At 36.8% G+C, this 21,218-nt stretch overlaps 1 protein-coding gene across 1 annotated transcript; it reads right to left on the bottom strand.

The window, feature by feature from the left end:
* Window positions 1-1,491: 1,491 nt before the first annotated feature.
* Window positions 1,492-19,954, bottom strand: CRISP2 (cysteine rich secretory protein 2). Its single transcript, XM_076003304.1, has 8 exons — window positions 19,872-19,954; window positions 16,827-16,904; window positions 12,768-12,884; window positions 11,706-11,793; window positions 9,094-9,239; window positions 8,206-8,303; window positions 5,857-5,945; window positions 1,492-2,039 (listed from the first exon to the last, which is right to left on the bottom strand). Exons 2-8 carry the CDS (start codon window positions 16,893-16,895, stop codon window positions 1,912-1,914), a joined length of 735 nt encoding a protein of 244 aa, XP_075859419.1. The 5' UTR covers window positions 16,896-16,904; window positions 19,872-19,954; the 3' UTR covers window positions 1,492-1,911.
* Between the last annotated feature and the right edge of the window lie 1,264 nt (window positions 19,955-21,218).

The following is a 21,218-nucleotide window of genomic DNA, read 5'->3' as shown; positions in this document are numbered from 1 at the left end:
CACTGCATCTCTGTGCTCTTGCAGTAACACAAATATTCCTTTTTCTTTCCTGATATAGGCTTAAAAATTTTAAAACATAGTTTATGAGATAATTGAGCTATGAAGGCTAGGAGAAAGAGATACTAATCTTGTGGAGGAATCAATTTCCAAAGAAATTCATGGGGAGCTATGTATACAATGAATGTACTTCGTAAGGAGCAATTTGTCTTCTAAATAATGCCATTTAGGCCAGGCACTCGGCTCACACCTGTAATCCTGGCACTCTGGGAGGTCAAAGCAGGATGATTGCTTGAGCTCAGGAGTTTGAGAGCAGCCTGAGAAAGAGTGAGACCCTGTCTCTACAAAAAAATAAAAAAATTAGCCTGGTGTCATGGTATGTGCCTGTAGTCAAGCTACTTGGGAAGCTAAGTCAAAAGGATCACTTGAGCTCAGGAGTTTGAGGTTGCTGTGAGCTGTGATGACGCCACTGCACCCTACTCCAGTGACTGAGCTAGAGGCTGTATATAAAAAACAAAACAAACAAAAAAACCAGAAAACACAACAACAAAAAACAATGTACAATGCAGTTTAATTTTTGCTTTATTCTAGTAATTTGCTCCAAGTCTTGGACAGGGTATATTTTCCTTTTACTATGTTAGTAAATTAATTTAAATAATTAAGTTTGTTTAAAATTTTTTCCATCTGTGTTCATGATAGCTATACGTCTGTATTTTTTTTCTTGAAATGTCTTTAGTATTAGGAAATATTAATACTCATCTCAAAGACCAAATTGAGAACTATTTCTTCCCATTCAATTTTATGGAAGACATTATGTAAAATTGTTATTATTCTTTATTTGGTAGAATTCTTCAGTGAAACCATCTGGGCCTGGAAATTTCCTTTTTAGAAGCTTTAAGATTATGAATTTAATTTTTAAGATGGTTATAGGATGATTCAGATAATCTATTTAATCTCAGAGCTATCCGTAGAGCTCATGCTGTTTCACCATCTGGTCAGACCTACTTTCTGACTTTTAATAATCTATTCCCTTTTAAAAAAATATATTTTTAGTGTATGTTTTTCATCTATAAAATGGGACTACTTCACCCTGTTGCTATCAATATTAAATGAAAATGTATGTAAACACTTGTAAATGATTAATCTCTTAAAAATATTAATCCTATTGTTTATCTTGGAAGCCTATATTTATATATTCTGTAGGATTATGCCTTCTTTTTTGCTTTGTTTTGTTTTTTAATCAGCAAAACCAGTAGAAAGAAGATCAAAATATCAAAAAGGAAAAAGCAAGCAAGAATAAAATTGATTCCCTTTTTGTTAAAATTTAATTCTATAGACAACTATTTTGGAAATTTTGCTCTGTGTAATCATTTATCTGGGCTGAGTGTACCTGGACTTAAGCATGAGTACTATAAAAATATTGCATAAAATCACATCTATGTGGTTACTTACACATTTATTCTAAAACTTAAAAGAAAGGTTATAAGACAAATGTAGATGTCAAGTTTTGAATTTATTCTTCATACAGGTAAAAAATCATGTAGTTCGAATGACAATGTTACAGTCTTTTCTTCATTAGCACGTTGTTTCGGGAAACAAATAATTTGCCATTTTGATCCAAGGTTCCAGTGACCTAAATCATATGGCTATACAGTTTACAAGATCCTTGACTTGTTTCGGTTCATTAAATTCAAAGTGCTAAGTTTATGTCAATGTTCAAAGTTGTCATCAAAGACTATGCTACTTTTGTAAATCACTGTATGAAAGAGATTTCTCTAAAGATCCAGGAGAAAAAGATACATTGTTGTTTGGAATTAGATTTGTAACTAACATGCCTACAAGTTTCCCCTGGTATGTATCAATTATATAAGGCAGCCCTTCTCTTCCGCGTCCCTCACAAATACAGTAGGCATGTTAGTAAATTTTGTTTTCACATAGGCAAGTAGCCTTGCACTTTTCCTTGAGCAATTCGTGTTCACAGCCAGCTGTATTCTTCAAGGAATCACAGTTACTAAGGAGATCTTCATACTGGCAACTATTGGCTGTAACAAAAACAGAGTATCGTTATTATTTTCCTTCTTGAGGGATGTATGAGGTATCTTAGTTGAGCTCACTGATTCATTTATAACTTTTTAAATTCCAAATTTAGCAATGTTTCTAAAATGAATCGATCCACTTTTCTCCCCCCAGCAAGCAGAGTATAAATGAATGTAACTAAATCTTTCTATACCTGCAGAGTCACAGAGTCCAATATGGGACCTACTAGCTACATATAGGCATTCAAATTTAAATTAAATTAAAAAATTTAGTTTCTTAATTTTACCAGCCACATTTCAAGTTTTCAAATGCCACATGAGACTAGTGGCTAAACCCCCAAAGCACACGTTGATAGAGAACATTTCGATCATATCATACTATTGGGCAGCATGACTTTATACGCCAATGTTTTCTTTCTGGAGGAAATGATTTTTATGGGTGGATGCAGATGTAAAACCAGGACAATATGCTCTCTTTTTCCCTCTGTAAAGTTTCTACTTGGATGTTCCCCAAGGGCCCCAAACTCAACAAATCTCAAACTAAATCCATCATACTAGCCACAAGACTGACAATTCTTAGGTATGGTCTCCCTGCCCTGCTGCCACAGTCTCAGGGAAATGGCACTTCAGCTGCACCATAACTGAAGCCAGGAACTGGAATCAACTAGAACTCTTTCCTCTCTTCTTCTGAGCAGCACTCAACCAGCACAGGCAACAAACTCACTGACTATTCCACTTTCTGTCTCTCAAACCCATCCATTTTTCTTCATTCATTTTGCTAGTAATGTAGTAAAGATACACATTTTTGGTTTTTTTTTTTTGTTTGTTTTGTTTTGTTTTTTGAGACAGAGTCTCGCTTTGTTGCCCAGGCTAGAGTGAGTGCCGTGACGTCAGCCTAGCTCACAGCAACCTCAAACTCCTGGGCTCAAGCGATCCTTCTGCCGAGTAGCTGGGACAACAGTCATACGTGGCCACCATGCCCTGCTAATTTTTTCTATGGATTTTTAGTTGGCCAATTAATTTCTATTTTTAGTAGAGACGGATCTTCCTCTTGCTCAGCCTGGTTTTGAACTCCTAACCTTAAGTGATCCACCTGCCTTGGCCTCCCAGAGTGCTAGGATTAAAGGCATGAGCCACTGTGCCCAGCCAAGACACACATTTTAAAAAAAGTTTTATATTATTCATAATTGACACATAATGATTATACATATTTAGGGGGTACAATATGATGTTTTAATACATGCATACACTATATAGTGATCAAATCAGGATAATTAGCACCTCCATCACTTTAGACATATCATTTCTTTGTGGTGATAACATTCAAAATCCTCTCTTCTAGCTATCTTGAAATACACAATACATTATTGTTAGCTGTAGTCACCCTATTGTGTAATATCAGAACTTATTCTTCCTATCTAATTATAACTTTGTACTCATTGATCAACCTTTCCCCATTTTCCTTTTCTATCTCCCCTCCCTAGCCACTGGCAATCACTAATCTACTCTATACTTCTTTATATGGCTGAGGTGAGGTCATATTTTCCTGAATATTCTTCCTGCTAATGGACATAATCTCAATATCTAGGCAACAAAGAAACAGGCATTTATTCTAGTCTGTACATTTGGGGATTGTTTGTACCCATCTTTCTTTAGATAGCCTTTCAGAAATTCAAAGGAGACTTACTGTTAAGTTCTCTAAGCCTGAAGTCAGATCCTCTACAATACTGGAGGGTATCCTAAGGCCAGGTTTTCTACAAACCTGGTTAGGGTTGGGATGACACAAGCAATTCTGTGGCCACTGCAGGGGGTGCTGTGCCTTGTTGCATCTGAAGCTGGTCTCCTAGACTAGCACAGCACCTGGGCTTGCTTAAGCCTTTGCACTGCTATGGCCAGCCTGCTTCTAAAATTTATTTTGAGTCCAAGGCCACTTTAGTTGGCCAGCGGTGATATGGGTTGGGACTTGACTCTGTCCTACTGGGGTGGTCCATTCCCATCTGGTGCTGGGGCAGGTCTAGAGGCTTTGTCTGTGCTAGGATGGATTCAGGGGCTGTGGGGTTCTTCCTGGTGCTTTTTTTTTTTTTTTTTTTTGGCAGGCTTGGTACTGGATTCTAAGGGAAAGTCTCCCACACACTTTCTTCTCCTTCTGTCAAGAGGATGCTGTCTCTCTCTAGTTGTGCTGCCTGGGGTTGCGGGGGTGATGCAGGCAATCTGATGGCTCCATCAGCTGACACTGTGCTGTGTCACACCTGAAGCCAAGGGCCTCCCAGACCAATGCAACAACAGAGCTTGCCCAAGGCCTGTGGCACCTACCCCCTGCCTACTGCTGAAATTCACTCAGAGTTCAATGTCACCCTAGTCAGCTGGTGATCATGGGGGCCAGAACACAAATCTATCCCATCAGAGTGGTGGATTTCCCCCTGCTGCTGGGGTGAGTTCAGAAAATCCATGCATGGCCATTGCCTGGAGTCAGGGTCTGCAGTGTTCTTCCTAATCCTGCGCTTTACTATGGAGGGCCCAGCCCTGGGTTCCAAGACAAAGTCTCATGCATACCTCCTTTTCCTCCCCAAGTGGACAATGTTTCTCTTCATGCTGCCTGAGGTTGGAGGAAGGGTGGGACAGGCAATGTGAGACCGTCCTTCCTACCATCTGCAACATGACTTTTCTTATTACTATGCTAAAACCAGGTACTGTTATTTATCATCTGGTGTCTGTAGCTCTTGCAAAGGTATATATTCTTACATGGGTAAGTTGTTCAAATGGTTGTTTTCCTGGGGGGATGATCTTTAAAGGGTCCTATATTCTTTCCCACTTAAACTATTCTAAAAAGGTCCTATTCTATCTACCATGTTGCTCCATCTCACACCCATTTTTCTTTTCAACCCATGTTTTTCAACAGTTTTATAGCTGACTTGCATTTAATTGTTTCTCCATACTATTGCCAGAAAGCTCTTTATATAAGATAACTGATCTTTTCACTTTTTTGTTTAAAATATTCCAATTGAATGTCCATTACTAACAGGATGAATATAAAACCTCTTAGCAAATAGCATCCAGCACATTTATAAATATTCAAACGTTTTCTTCATTAGTTGATTTATAACTTTAACATCATCAAAACCATCAAGTCAGAAGAAATGCTAAGTAAAGTTGAACACATTTGAAAGGCGAAAACCACAGTGAGTGGGTCAACTCTATCATTTATAAAAGCATCCCAACTACATAAAGCCAACGGCTATTCTTACCTTTATTCATGGCAATTTAAAAAGTGAGCTATATGACATTTATTTTATTATCTCCTTTTCCAACATTATGTTTGTGGGTTCTGGGAGCCAATACTCTATATAGATTAAATTTTGTTGTTAAAATGTGCCCAAAGCTACTATCAAATAATAGGGCAGGTGATCCCAATTATATTATAGAAAAGAAGTGAGGAAATCAGCATGAAGAACTTAGCATAAATAAACAATAATATTTGGTGTGCCTGTCTAGTCTTAGCCATAGGTGGTCTTGCACTCTTATTTTTTAAAATACCACTTTTGGTATAATGATATTAAATTGAATGAAATAAGATGTATATGGTCAATATGGGCACTGCATAGTTACAAAAAGGCACTGTGTTCCATTATGTTACATATGGTAATATTCTTTCCATTACAAATAATATGTAGGTTACTTTAGTGTATAAAATGTTTATAGAAACACATTTTTGGAGTATCTTTTGGCTTTTGCATAAATACATTACTTAAATTATTTACTTCAGATTTGTTAAATTTAAAAAAAGGCAAAGAAAATATCAGCTATTTAATCATCACAAACTTACTGCATAGTCCTTTTTCACAGTGATCAGGACAACTGGCACAAGGTGCTCCTTGTTGGTAAGGAGTATTCTTTTTAGAGACATTATTACCGCTGAAATTTAAAATACACAATGTCAAATATTTTTCATTTTGCTATTTAGTTTATACTCTTAGGTCAGCTTCAGTCACCAAATATACATTCAATGTTTTTAGCATGTCAACGAAACTGGAAAAGTTACAATTCCCAATGTGTAGTTCAGAGAAGATGATTCATATATTGACCCAACTCCTTGACCATAATTCCACAGGCTGCGCAACTAAATTGGGATAATTAGAGTCTAAAGTTTTCATAGTATATTTCACACAAGACAGCACTTTCTTCATCTTCCAGTAGACTCCATCATATTGCTAAGCTAGTACACCACAAGGTGCTGGTTAGGGGTAAAATATTTGCTCCATAGAGAAAGGAGAAGATCTTAGAGGTAGCGGGTTGCAGTAGGAAAATGAATGTTGGGTGTTACAATATCATTTTACATTTGAAAGATGAAAACAATACCATTATTTCTCTAATATGAACTATAGAAAATACTGTTCCAGCATATTTTTTTTTCCCTTCTAGATGGAGGCAGTGATTTTTTTTTTTTTTTTAGTTAGTGGCATGTGTGTATTTGGAGGGATGTGCTTGAGGAAGGTCTGTGAGTTTCTAGGGGTGGTATGAGTAAGATTTTTATGTTTACCAAAGAAGAATGTTATTTAAGACAAAAAAAATGATATATGCCAATATCCAGGGTATAACCTTTTTATACAGATTAACCTGTAATTCACTGATGATCATTATCCTATCGGCCATTTAATTCATTTAAAAATACATGGAAGTCCAAACCTCAGTAGTACCAAGTAGGGCAAGGACCCGAGGCAATGTGGCTGAATGTCAATCTCCCTGAACAGAATATAGCTCTATGTGTGTGAGCACTGGCAAAAACTGTGAAATAGATATAAAATCGTTCTGGAAGTTTTCTCTTCCCTGCTTTCCCTCATCATTCATTCCAACTGTTACTTCTCATACCTGGCTTCAGATGCCCGTCTCTGAGTGCCAATCCATGAGTTTGGATGCATTCTTGTAGGGCCTTTGAATTCTCTCTACTTAAGCCATAACACGTGTTTGCAATAAAATTACGTAGGAGGTAATACTTATCAAACTGGAAACACTACATAGGTTATCCACAGTTTCAAAATAAATCCTGCAAATGGTTTGGTTTTGGGGCCCCCCAACCTCCTAGGGTCAAGAATTGCAAACATTAAAAAAATTTAAATCTGATATGTTGTGAATATATGTTTAATACGCCAATAGGATTTTTTATGGATAACTTCAAACATATTGTTTGAAGTTCAAACATGGTTCCTGCTATGTTTTATTAATAAGACTTTATAAGAGGGTTATGGAGTTTAACACAAAAAATTCTGAGAAGCAAAGACTGAAGATATTACCTTTTTCTATATTCTGAAGTAAATAGAAGATGTCCTTAAAAGCTTTTGATATTCAAAAAAATGAATGTGAATTATTTTTAATGGTAATGATATATATATATATATAATTTTTTTTTTGAGACAGAGTCTCACTTTGTTGCTCAGGCTAGAGTGAGTGCCGTGGCATCAGCCTAGCTCACAGCAACCTCAATCTCCTGGGTTCAAGCAATCCTACTGCCTCAGCCTCCCGAGTAGCAGGGACTACAGGCATGCGCCACCATGCCCGGCTAATTTTTTTTTTTTTTTGTATATATATTTTTAGTTGGTCAATTAATTTCTTTCTATTTTTAGTAGAAACGGGGTCTTGCTCAGGCTGGTTTCGAACTCCCAACCTTGAGCAATCCGCCCGCCTCGGCCTCCCAGAGTGCTAGGATTACAGACGTGAGCCACCACGCCCAGCCTATATATATTTTTAGATAAAGCTAGAGTATTTGAGCAGAAACAGCTGAACTCACAATACATCCTCCCCTATTTGAGATCTCAACAGGACCCCTTGATTAATCACAAAGTATCTACACCCCCCTACAGTGTGAAAATAGCAAGAACTGATGATACCAAACCTAGAGAAATACACACTACACATGCTCATAGGTTAACTAGAGCTAAAGGAAAGCCATCTGAGAGAGATGGGATTGTTTTATAAATGAGGAAAAAGAGCTTCAGATTTTATACTTGGAACTGAGAAGTTGAAAGTGTCTCAATCTTAAAAAAAAATATTTCCAAACATTTATTCCCCCACTTTACTGAAGTGTGCTTTTTATTCTGGCTTGGTGAATACGTGAGAATTTTTAAACAATAAATTGCACATGAAATTACTAGCATTAAACTCTAAAGGTAGTACTTACGCAGGACAATATTGGCAAACATAGTAGTATTTTAGAAAATCCTGATTGGGACAGTAGGCAATTCCACATCCAACGAGGTAAGATGAGTACCAAACAAGCTACAAATCCATCAGGGAATAAACATAGGAGAGTACGTTAGAGAAGAGAAAAAATATTAACAAAAACAAATAGTTGCAAATATAAAACTGAAAAATGTTACTGCTGTAGTTTGTAGCCATATGCCTTATAAAAATATTTACTGAATCAAAATCATAAACTCTTAAAACATCAAATTTTCATGTGCATTCACCACTTCATTTATTTTATATATATATATATATATATTTTTTTTTTTTTTTGAGACAGAGTCTCACTTTGTTGCCCAGGCTAGAGTGAGTGCCATGGCATCAGCCTAGCTCACAGCAACCTCAAACTCCTGGGCTCAAGTGATCCTCCTGCCTCAGCCTCCCGAGTAGCTGGGACTACAGGCATGTGCCACAATACCCAGCTAATTTTTTCTATATATTTTTAGTTGGCCAATTAATTGCTTTCTATTTATAGTAGAGATGGGGTCTTGCTCTTGGCTCAGGCTGGTTTCGAACTCTTGACCTTGAGCAATCTGCCCGCCTCAGCGTCCCAGAGTGCTAGGATTACAGGCGTGAGCCACCTCGTCTGGCCATTCATTTATAATGTAGGAATAGTACAGAATATGCTTCCCTACAAAGAGTTTGGCAGACTCTGGACAAAAATGACAGCTCTAGATAAAATATTTACCAGCCAAATGCCAAGACTATATTATACCTATTCAGGCTGTTCCCCCAAATTGAACATTGGGAGTTGGTCATAATTTGGAGCAGCTTGCTATATTAGAGGTATTGTGGCAGAGGTATTTCCATCTATGCCTCTTACCTGAGTATAATGTCCAACAACTTTCTCAGGATTTCTTTGTCCTACACCATACTCAAAATCTAGGCTCTCATCGTACCAACTTTGGATTGCAGTTGACCAAGAAGTAGGGTCACTTGACATATAGAGATTCTCACCGCATTTTGTAGCTGAGAAGGAACAGATCACTCATTAAAAAAGAAAAAAATTAAACATGCAATTGTAAAATAAATTGACTTACAAACACAAAGATACTGTCCTTCAAACAATGGGCACATAGTTGCTAACTGTTGGTAAATTCATAAGGAGGGTGCCTCAGTTCCTTATAAGCTATAACACTGATTAAAACGCAGAATTGCCTAACACACTGAAGCTGGCCTGAACACGCAGAACTTTGAGAAATTTAAGAAGACTCCACTTTTTTGTTTGTTTTTGTTTTTGAGACAGTCTTGCTCTGTCATCCATGATGGAATTCAGTAGCACAATCACAGTTCACTGCAACCTCAAACTTTTGAGCTGTAAGGATCCTCCTGCCTCACTCAGCCTCCCGAGCAGCTAGGACTACAGGTGCATGCCACCACACCCAGTTAAATTTTAAAAATATTGTGTAGAGATGGGGTCTTGTTATATTTCCCAGGCTGGTCTCAAACTTTTGGCCTCAAGCGATCCTCTTGCCTTGGTCTCCCAAAGTGATGAAATTATAGGCAAGAACCACAGTGGCCAGAGCCTAGGTGAATTTTTTTTTTTTTTTTGAGCGCTCCTTGAAGTTTTATTTCAGAAGTGTGCACATGTATACATGCATAGTAGCTTGTCAAGAAATGGACTCCTTAAAGGAGATTGTGGGGACGTTTTCAACCAAAAAAAGAAAAGTAATTGGTTATCAACCTTATTGGCTCCTGTCTTTGTCTTCAGATCTTGAGGACATAGTTGGCATCAGCTTAGCTCTTTATATACACTTCATATTGAGTGTTCTCTGATTTCTTGTTTAGGAATTGCTAGTGGAAACTGATTAAGTTTGTTGCCTCCAGAATTGCCAGTAACACAGAAATTGTGGGTGTTATTCGCAAAATTATTTCTCAGGGCACAAAAGGGAAGCAACCTGGAGATGCACAGAGATGAGGATCAAAATCTTGCTGTCTGAAATGGAAAATATCTGATTCTACGGTAATAGAAAAAAATGAAATTTTTAGATTTTTAGGATTTAAAAATCTTTCTTCCTCTGGATTGCCAATGATGCATTTATTTTCAGGCTAAATTCTTTGCATATGTGTGTCTCCTGTGTTCTCAGCTTTATATTGTAAGCTTGTTAATGGCAGTGGCCAACTCTTATATATTCTTGTTCTTGTAACCCACACTAGAGATTTGTCACATATAGGACCCTGAATAAATGTTTATGATTTTGTGTGAAGTTTGGGGGAAAAAAAGGCTTCTTAGGCAGCCTTGAAGAGTACCAAATGAGAGACAACTGACACCAGCAGGGATGACAGTTTTAAAATTTTGTTTCTTTCCTTAATCAAGATATCAGAATATAAAAAGCCCAAAGCCTCCTCAGAGAGTTAATTAGGCAAGAAGTATCTTATAGCCCAGTAGCATTTCTCTATTTTTTGCAAGCCTTCACTTAATATTTACATTTTAGTGGTTTGAAATTGTCTACATGCTGCTTACTGATAACATACAATTTTCTCACATATCTACTTTCATAGAGAAGAAAGAAATGGTCTTGAATCTCTAAGACCATTTGTTTCAATATTCCACAAAATGCAGTCATCTCTCTTCATAATTTCATTATTATTATAGCATCAGCAATAAAAATAATAATAGATTGATTGAAATAACATGCATATTATTCTCTACTGTCAAATTGGGCTTGCCTCTATGTATGTCATTCTTAATAATGTAAGTAAATATTTTATGTAAAGTTCATGCATATAAGTTTTTTGCTCATAGTTTTTATAATTTTTGACATTTTATTTTTGAGTATCATATAATATTCTATTTATTGTGGCCCCCAGCCCAAACAAAACATTTGACTACTTCATGTAAAAAAATTTTTAAATAAATCAACATATTCAAAATATTCATTTTTATATGAATTTTGAATAAAATTTTTAGTATGATTTAAAAGGTTAAGTATTTTTAGAGCAAAACTCAGGAATAACTAAAGATAAAATTAAATATATTTTATGAATATCAAATATGGATTTTAAAACATCAGATAGCTACCTAATATCACAAAAAGGGTACTGAGTTAGAAACCAGAAAGCCTGGTTAAAAATTTCTAGTATGACACTACTCCAAGTTGTATTCTTGGATAAGTCACTTTTCTTTGAAATCCTGGCTTTCTAATTTTTAAAATTACCAAAAAAAAATAAAAGGATGCTATGTGATGTGCTTTACTCATGAGCTGGTTGAGAGAAACAAACAAGATACTGTGTGAGAAATTATTTGCATAATGTAAACAATGAACAAGCACACAATTATTGTAATTATCCCTCTGTATACAAATACTTTGACTTTAAAAAGACAATAATATAAGAAATATTTATTCTCAAAGTCTTCTTTATGCAATATCCTGCAATCGTCCATTGTTACTTTATTTGTTCATTTATTCAACAAATATTTACTAATTTACATACTGGTTTTCCGCTCCTCTGGATCACTATGTTGTAAAGTGCACTTATTTGCCCACTTCTGAGCATTTGCTGATGCTTCTCTGTTCCATTCCTAAATGTCACAAGAAAACAAAATACACTTAATGATTCAACCACGATGAAACATACATTCTATAATCTGATTGGTAGGTGGATTTGCAATACTTTAAAACTTCTGCAGATGTATTATCTAATTATTATTGTTATTAAAATGGCTTTTTGTTGGTTTGTTTTTATCTCTGTCTTTATCTCTCCCACAGCCAGTTTCCCCATGAAGAAAAGTCCATAGGTAACATATCTAAAAAGCAAAACATCTAAGACAATAATACGTGGCTATTTATGACAGCAGCCATACTTAGGATTTTTAGGAACGGTGCTACTCTAGGTTTTGACAAGCATGTATTCTACTTATATTTTAATAGAAATAATCTGGCCTTGGTTATTCCCAATTCCATTTGCAGACTACTGTTTTCATATTGGAGACACCTGGCTTTTGGGGACTGAGCCCTGGAAGTGGGCTTTTATTTACACTAAATCACACTGATCCTGAAGGAAAGACAATTTCTTTCTTGTCTACTACGAAAAATAGAGAACGAAAAAATGTGACGGCTTCATACCGGATGCCCAAAGATTTGGCTTCTAATTCTGCCTTCCCAACTTAACAGCCCTGTAACCATATAGTGACTATAATCAACAATATGTTAATGTACACTTTAACTAAAAGATTGGAATTGGAATGTTCCTAATCCAAAGAAACAATAAGTGCCTGAGGTGATGGATACCCCAATTACCCTAATTTGATTAATTCACATTGTATGCCTGGATCAAAACATCGCATGTACTCTCTTACAGAGATATACAACTATTAGGTACCCATAATAATAAAAAAAAGAAAAAAAGGTGCAAAAATAAGAAATACAGTTCTGCTTATATAACAGTTCAAATAAAATAGCAAAATGCAAAGTTCTTAAGAGATGCCTGTGGCCAGCTGCCTGCTCCTTCCACAGCGGGTTCACACCCTTTCCTTACATGCCTGCCGCCTCTTACCATCTTTAGCATGTTGCTGGCAGGTGGAGAGACTGCTTTCCTGAGTTCATTGTGTTTATTTACGATCTCCCTTTGCACTTGTGTTTCGGTGGTTAACAAAGCAGTAAAAGCTGGATCCTAAAAGAAAATAAAATTAGAATTACTTATTTAATATATCTGGAAATGACATGTAATAATAAGTTAGTTCAAGAGGACAAAGATCACTTTAAAAAGTGCACAATATTTAGTTATCTTGTGATATTGCATAAATGTTAAAAAGCAAACATTAGCTGTTAAGCATTGCCAGTGGCTCTGAGCCAAAGCTATGACTTTTAAATAGGAGAGTAGTAGATTGATGCTTTGAGACTTAGGAGTAATTCCTGACAAATTGAAAACTCTTCTGAGGCCACAAATGCCAATTTCAGGTTTCAAAGGAGCTTTCAATCTGATTTTTATAGACATATGATGGATAATATTTTATAACCACAAAGGTACATAATTGGAACCTTAAGGCATATTTATTTACATTTGATCAGCCTATAACCAAGGTGAGTTAAGGGTGGAGACATTTGATTAATCCTAGGCATTAAGGGGAAGTCTGCCCTGACAGTCTTCAGAAAAGAATGTTTAGGCCCAGTCTAAGTGTGTGTTTCACATTCAATACTCTAGTAAAACCATCATACCTATTATGAAGCAGATTTTACAGGCTTGCTCAAAAACCAGCTTTGTAATACTCAAAAAAATCTTCAAGGCAAGTTGGAAGGAACAAATCCATCTAGTGAATGGACTATCATTGAATTTGTTCCTTTTAGTAACAGAAATGTAACTGATAAGGTATTAAATCAGGTGCTGATTATTTCGGTTTATTGCTGTAGCTGTGTGTGTTTGTATGTGTGGCAGGGTGTAACCTGGGGGAGGAATAGGGTGTGTAAATTGTTGGTTCAAGGTCTAAGCAATTTGATGCTTCAAATTTACACAAGAGTGTGATATTATATAGGGATGACCAAGATTTTGAAGTATAAGTCTAAAAGGACAGGGCCTCTTATAGATTTTATCTGACACCTAGGGGTAAGTTATCCTTCCCTCCTCCCACACTGGGTCCCCTCAAGGTTCTTCACATACTGCCAACATAGGTCGGACCACATTTCATTGCCCATTTCTCTTTCCTGCTTTTATGTTTCTAAGGACAAGGTCTATTCGGGATGCCATTGTACCAATAAATACGGAATAGTTATTGACTCCTAAGTTAGAAAGGATGCCTACGTTAAACATCAGTAGAGACCCATCTCTGCATTCCATCAAAGTGCATAATAGCATGCCTAGTTATTTCCTACTGAACTCAAAAACCTGGTTAAAGTAGTTTCTTTTCAAAACATCTAAAAAGCTGGTTTCTGAAAAAAAGAAGCATCTTGCTTTGTAGATAAAAATTCTACTGAAGAAGAGATGTATTTGTTTTTTATGAGTATTAATAAAGCTTTCATTATATAACTAAAAATATTAAAAGTGTTGAGAATAAAATGAATAAAATATGGTATGTGTCTATCTTTAAAAAAGGTTTATGTTAGATAGGTGATATGGCATAAGTAAATAATTATATAATACCATATGATAACAAACTGATGGGGGGATCCACAAGCTACAGAGGACGGAGGGATTGATTCTTCTTGCTCAAAGTCAGGGAAGGATTCACAAAGGATGATCTGGACTAGAGTTTTGAAAGATGAACAGTGTTTTCTAAGCATCTTGAGAAAGCTCAGAAAATCACAGTAGGCAGAGCATATGTAGAGTACCTAATCAGTAAACATTTTGTGGTGTGAAAGACTAAAATGATAATAATTTTATAAATGAAGACCAGGAGAGGGGCCAGAGAGGTTAAACAGGACTGGAAAAGGCCACGAAAGAAAAATGTTTTTGGGAAAAGTTGAAAAAATAGCAAATTATTTGAATGAATCCCTAAGCAATGAATAAATTATCTGCACATTGATAACTTCATTATGAAAACACAATGACTTATATTTCTGAATGACAAATGAAGTTTGAACCAAGTGTCAGAATTCTCCAGTCTGAAGGGCCCTAGCTAGTCTATTGTGCCCAGAGTTAAAGGAAGGTGTGAGAATAACAAAGAACAAAGCTGCTCACATTCAGAAGCTACCTGGCCAGGAGACACAGATGGTATCTGAGCAGTACACACTCCACCATTGAAGATGACTGATCATATTCTGGTAGCATATTAGAAATAACTAGAAGTTCTGCTGTTAAGACATGGGCCATTCACATACTAACTCTATGATCATCAATAAACAAAAACACCAAGACCTTTTGGGCTACCATTTTTTTGTTTTAACTTTAAAAACAGGTCTATTCTTACACAGTAGCTATACAAATTAGAGGTGCTGATATACGTGAAGAAGTTGTGCTCATTTAAGATTATATAGATATATCATTAATTTTCTATGGGGATCACATTGAAAAGGATTAAAATTAAGGAAATCAGAAAAGATCTTGGGGTAGGAGGGCTATCGTTACCCTTTTAAACCCATAGGTAAGGGCAGCCAAGTTCATAGACTAGAAGCAGCCTGCACTCACTGCTCTCAAGGAGAGGAGCAAAGGTTGTGGGTAGAGAGGTTCACCTGTGGATGGACCATCTCAGAGAGAGCATTGTGAATCATCAGAGAAGTGGCTTGAGACAGCCAAATTTTGGGAGAGAGAGGAGGGGTGATCTGCTCAGCAAGACTGGAAGGTCCCTGGGAAAGCTACCACCTTCTTGCCATCTTGATGGTGCCACTGCTACTACCTGGATAGCACTGCAGCAGCTGCCAATGTCAGATCTGGGCGCAGGGAAAGCTCTAGCCACTGTGGCTCCCCAACAAAAATCAATTAATTAAAAAAAATAAAAATAAAACCATGGACCAGTGCTGTCCATTAGAGATATAATTCAAACATGATGTACCATTTTAATTTTAGGTGGCCATAATAATAATAAAAAAAAGGTAGTATTAATTTAAATAATGTATTTTATTTGTAATGAGTTAAGTAGTAGTCCCCAAAAGGATATATTCCTAATCCTCAGAAGCCGTAAATGTGATCTTATTTGTGGGGAAAAAAAAAGTCTTTGTAGATGTAATTAAGTTAAGGATCTCAAGACGAGATTATCCTACATCATCCAAGTGGGCCCTAAATCTAATGACAAGTGTCTTTAGAAGAGACATACAGAGAGGAGATGGTAATGTGAGGATAGAGGCAGAGAGGCAGGAGTAGGGGTCCTCAAATTTTTTAAACAAGGGGCCAGTTCACTGTCCCTCAGACCGTTGGAGGGCCGTTGGAGAGTGTGGCGCACATTCCACACATGCGCTCTGTGGGCCCCGGGACCAGTCGGCTGCTAAGCAGGACAGGCAGCAGCGCCAAAAACACCCGGGCGGGCTGGATAAATGTCCTCAGCGGGCCACATGTGGCTCAGGCAGGCCGTAGTTTGAGGGCACCTGGGCATGAGTGATGCCGCCACAAGCCAAGGAATGCTAAGCACTGGCACAAGCCACCAGGAGGTACAAGAAAGGCATGGAATGGTTTCTCATAGCTCCTGCAGAGGGAGTGCAGCTCTGCAGATACCCTGATTGCAGACTTCTGGCCTCTATAACTGTGAAAGAATAAATTTCTGTTGTTTTAAGCCACCAAGCTTGTGGTAGTTTGTTATAGCAGCCCTACTACATTATTTACTAAATATCAAAAAAGCATCATTTCATCATATATTTAATATAAAAATTATTAATGAGACATTTTCTTCTTTTTTTGTTCTAAATCTTTCAAATCTGGCGAGTATCTTACACTGGTAGTACACCTTGTTTGTTCAAGCCTCATTTTAGATGTTCAATAGGCACAGGTGACTGGTGGCTACTGTACACCTACATACATACAGCACCACCACCTTAGCCTTTGATCACAATAACCGTGCTAAGTGTTCTGAGGTAATAATGAGAGTTCTGTGACATATCCAACACCCTGGTGCTTTCCACTCTTGAAATTAGCTTGTCATTTCCAAAAATTGTTGGATAGCTCTTTCAGATTTTTCCATTTTAACCTTACCTTTCCTTCGGTGGGCAAAGATGGAAGCAGTGTAGTAACCAGAAACAGCAGCACCGGTAATAAAGCCATTGATGGAAACTAAGTCAAAGAAAACAAACGTCAGCATTAACACAAGTGGTGTAAGGATTCCCACACTAAGCGAGTGAAGACTATTGTAATGATCTTGATTATCTCAAAGGAACCGTGATTCTCAAATTCATTAATGATGTGACAAGAAAATAGATTCCTTCATAGGTAATTATGGTACTGGCATTCATCATTCATCTAAAATTTGGGGTAAAGTTTATTTTCGGTATGTACTTTCTCTCGATTTGCTATTCCCTATGAAAGGGCCATATAGTACCATTAGAATCATAGTAGAACCAAACTTGCCTTTGATAGGGACAATAAAAACAACAACAACAACAAAAAACTTAAGAATTTGACGATGCCCGGGAGATACATCTATTAAGGCTAGGAACATACTCCCTTCTTTTTGCTTAGTTTTATTGCCCTTACCCCATCAAAAAGAAAATATGGAGAAAATAGATTCCTCCATAGGTAATTATGGTACTGGTATTCATTATTCATCTCAAATTTGGGGGAAAGTTTATTTTCGGTATGTACTACCTCTTGATTGGCTATTCCCTATGAAAAGTAGGATTGCTTGTACTTTTATGTACACCAGACTCTAATCAAGATTTCAAGGTTGTGATTACATAGGCATAAATGTACAAACACTTTATTAGTGGTTATTTCTCTAATGCAGCAACTTTATGTCTATTTTCTTCCTTTACATTGTGTATATTTTCAAATTTCCCTGTATAGAAAAACACAAATGCAATTAATGTATTGCAAATACAGCCTGTTCAAGTTTGCTCAATCCATGATTTGGTACAAAGGTTTTTTAACATTTTCATTATCTTTTGAAAAGACACTGAGCATTTCATTGCCCATGTTGTCCTTTCTCAATATGTCAAAAAATACTAAATCCTTTAGATGAAGCAACAAGACCACTTAGTTTATGAAGCACTTGTCTTCCTGCCATTCATCATAAATTGTTCACTTTGTAAATTAAAGGATGCTGCCTTGATTTTTTTCCTGTGTGAGACTGGAACTCCCAAATTCTTGGAGGGAAAGAAAATTCCAAACAATTTATCAATACTTCTCAGGCTTTGCTAATTTTTAAATAGTAGATAATTAATTGATACTTGTTCCACATATTCTCCCTATCCTCAATGGTGTGCCCATAAAAGGGAGAAGAATGAACATTTACTGATGGTTCATAATACAATATGATGAATGGGCTAGGCTTGGTGACTCACGCCTATAATCATAGCACTCTGGGGGGCTGAGGCAGGAGGATCACTTGAGGTCAGAAATTCAAGACCAGCCTGAGCAAGAATGACAGCCCATCTCTACTAAAAATACAAAAAATTAGCCAGGCATGGTGGTGCACACCTTGTAGTCCCAGCTATTCAGGAAGCTGAGGCAGGAGGATCAGCTGAGCCCAGCAGTTTAAGGTTGCTATAAGCTAGGGTGACACCATGGCACTTTAGCCTGGGCAACAGAGTGAAAGTGTATCTCAGAAAAAAAAAAAAAAAGAAAGTATGAATTAACTCTCATACCTTATTCGGTATGCTTATATTTCAAAGATGAAGAAATTAAGGCTTAGAACAGTTAGTTAACCTATGCCAATGGTAAGTTCTTAGGTAATATCAGAAACTAGACTTCACCCAATTATGACTTCAAAGGCAATACACATGGAAATGGAAATAGTCTCAACTAAGAGAAAACAATCATTGTTGCAGCCCAATAGAGACCCTATGTCCTTATTTCAATAATTCCTGTATTAATACATAACTATATGTTATGTATTAATTAATTATGTTATGTATTAATTAATACATAACTATATGTTATGTATTAATACATAACAATATGTAGCAAAATCATTAATATGGAAGCATATATACAACATACTCAAATAGCCATCCATTTTTCATTTTTCCATTAAATATAGCTTTCGTATAATTGTTCCAAAGTCACAAACATGCAAATTAATTATATTATTTATTTTTAGAATGAAACCATGTCATCCTGGTTCTCCTAAAGTGCCTGTAGAAAGAGCATGGTGTATATAGTTTCATAAACCTAAAACAGAAAAACAGAGAATATTCATAATGAAGATGTAAAAGAATCCCTTTATAGATGGCATCTTTAATCTCTTGTCACAGACTTAAAATTTGACTCAACCACTTAGCATCTCATACTTCACTGTATTTATTTGATCCCATCATTAAGACCATAATATCCTTCTTAGATCAGATTCTGTTTCAGTGTTTTAGTATTTCTTTTAAATACTAACGAAAAAGTGGACTTCTTAAACTTCTTACAGAAGTTCAATAATTATTGGTTGGCTACTTTACCTGAAAAATCACAGTTTATTTTTAAGACTCCCAACTCTTATCTAGGACTTCAACCTACGCAGTTCTCACAAGACCATTTCTCTAAGTGGATTGGTGGGTGGAGTCACATCTTTACCTCGTGAAGTTTTTAATCCTGGAAGCCAGGATGACATAAAGTCATATTTCACTGTATTTATTTGACATAAAATCCAGAAGAATTAGATGACATAAAGTCCAGAAGAGTTAATCACCTCAATTATAACTGTTATATAGTTTCCAATAACTGTTCATTCAAAACACTTATTTATAAAAAACTAACGTTCTTAATTTGACCCCACAAAAAGCCAGGTTTAGAAATGATTTCAAGCTTCTACTGATGATTCAGTGGGCCTCATGTAAATAGAATGATTTACCTGAAAGGTAGGTAAGGGGTTTCAATAGGCTAAACATAAAAAAGCATGTTGGAAGTCTTTGGCGGATCCGTGTTAAGCAACAAAACCGAACTATTAGTCTCCCCTTAATCAGCTGATAGGCCCTTCAGTGCCAGAAGAGGCACGAAGGAGGGTAAGAAACTCCCTCATCTCATAGATCTTTTTTCTCCTCTTGTCTTCACCCCAAATCCCAACCCTGCTCGTTTCCAGCTTGCGCTAATACTTACCCTGGCTCCGGAGCACAGATCTTCTTCGTGCTGCAGGGTCCGGAGCCAGAGGCCTACTGCTTCCTGCTCGTCATATGGCCATTGTGAACTCCCCACGCCACCAGATGTGAACGACGTCACGGGGCTTTATGACGTCAGAACTGTTATCTGGCTGCGGGGATTCCTCCCCCCACCTCCCTACCCCTGTCTGAGACTGCACCGAGAAAATCCTTTCGCTCGTGGAAAGCAGAGTTCTCTTTTCTCTCATGACTACCAGTGGGTGAGGAAAGCATTATGTTGGTGCCCAAAAAGTTTCAGATTTTGGAGAATTCGGACTTCGGATTTTTGGATGAGGGATACTCAACCTGTACTAGGATAAAGGGACCCAGATAACATACATTTCCATGTTTAATATACATTTCCATGTTTCATATCCAAATATAATATGAAGACTCAAATTAACCTATCTTTAATTGTAATAAGACATTTAATATTTTCACTGAAGAAGGAAAAGTAAAAGGGTGAAAAGAAATCCCAGACTGAAAAATACTACAATCGCGTTTTCACCTATAAAGTAATATAAAGGAAAAATTAAATAATATGATTCAATATTGATAGAGACAGAGGGGGATCAGAAAAACCAGAGTTGATATGGCCAACCCAGAGAGTAGTAAGGATGTAAAACATTGAGAGAAAATTTAGATTCAGGGAATATATTAATGTACTACTTAAAAGTCTAAAAGTAGCATCAACAAGGAACAAGGGAATATGTGTAAGAAACTAGAGATCAAAGTAGAACAAAAAGCAAGTCAGTTAAGCAGTTAAGAGAAGATAACAGTACTTTGATAACAAAAATTTAAGTTGAAACCAAGATAGAATTGACACAGGAAAGTGACTCCCAATGCTCCCTAGCTTTGTGCCAGAAAGAATTCAAGAGTCAGCTGACAGTATAAAGCGAAAGCAAGATGTATTCAGAAACTATAGAAAGTCTACTCTACAGATAGAGGAGAGGCAAGTTCTCCCTACAGAAGAGAACCTACCTCCTGGTTCCTGTTGCCTTTCTGTGTAAACAACTGACTAAACAAGGGGATGAATATTCATGGTAGAGTCGGTGTTCCTCCACCATCTTGGTCTTAACTGGTTGGAGTTTGCCCTGCCTCCATCCTGTTTTGGTCAAGGCAACGGTGAAACTTTGTTTTGAGACCTCCTCACTTGGTTAGGCAATGCTGCAGTGATGCCCAATACCCAAGGCATCCCTTGCAGCAATGCTTGTGCCCAATACAGGCCAGTTCTCTGTCTCCGAATTGTTTCTTAGGCTCTCCGTATTTACTGTTTGTTCCCAACATATGTTCTTCAAAGCAAGTAGAA

This window comes from Microcebus murinus, chromosome 5 (assembly GCF_040939455.1).
Source record: "Microcebus murinus isolate Inina chromosome 5, M.murinus_Inina_mat1.0, whole genome shotgun sequence".
In the NCBI taxonomy this organism is placed as follows: Eukaryota; Metazoa; Chordata; class Mammalia; order Primates; family Cheirogaleidae; genus Microcebus; species Microcebus murinus.
The sequence above is the reverse complement of the archived record's forward strand: the minus strand, read 5'-3'. Positions and strand labels throughout refer to the sequence as shown.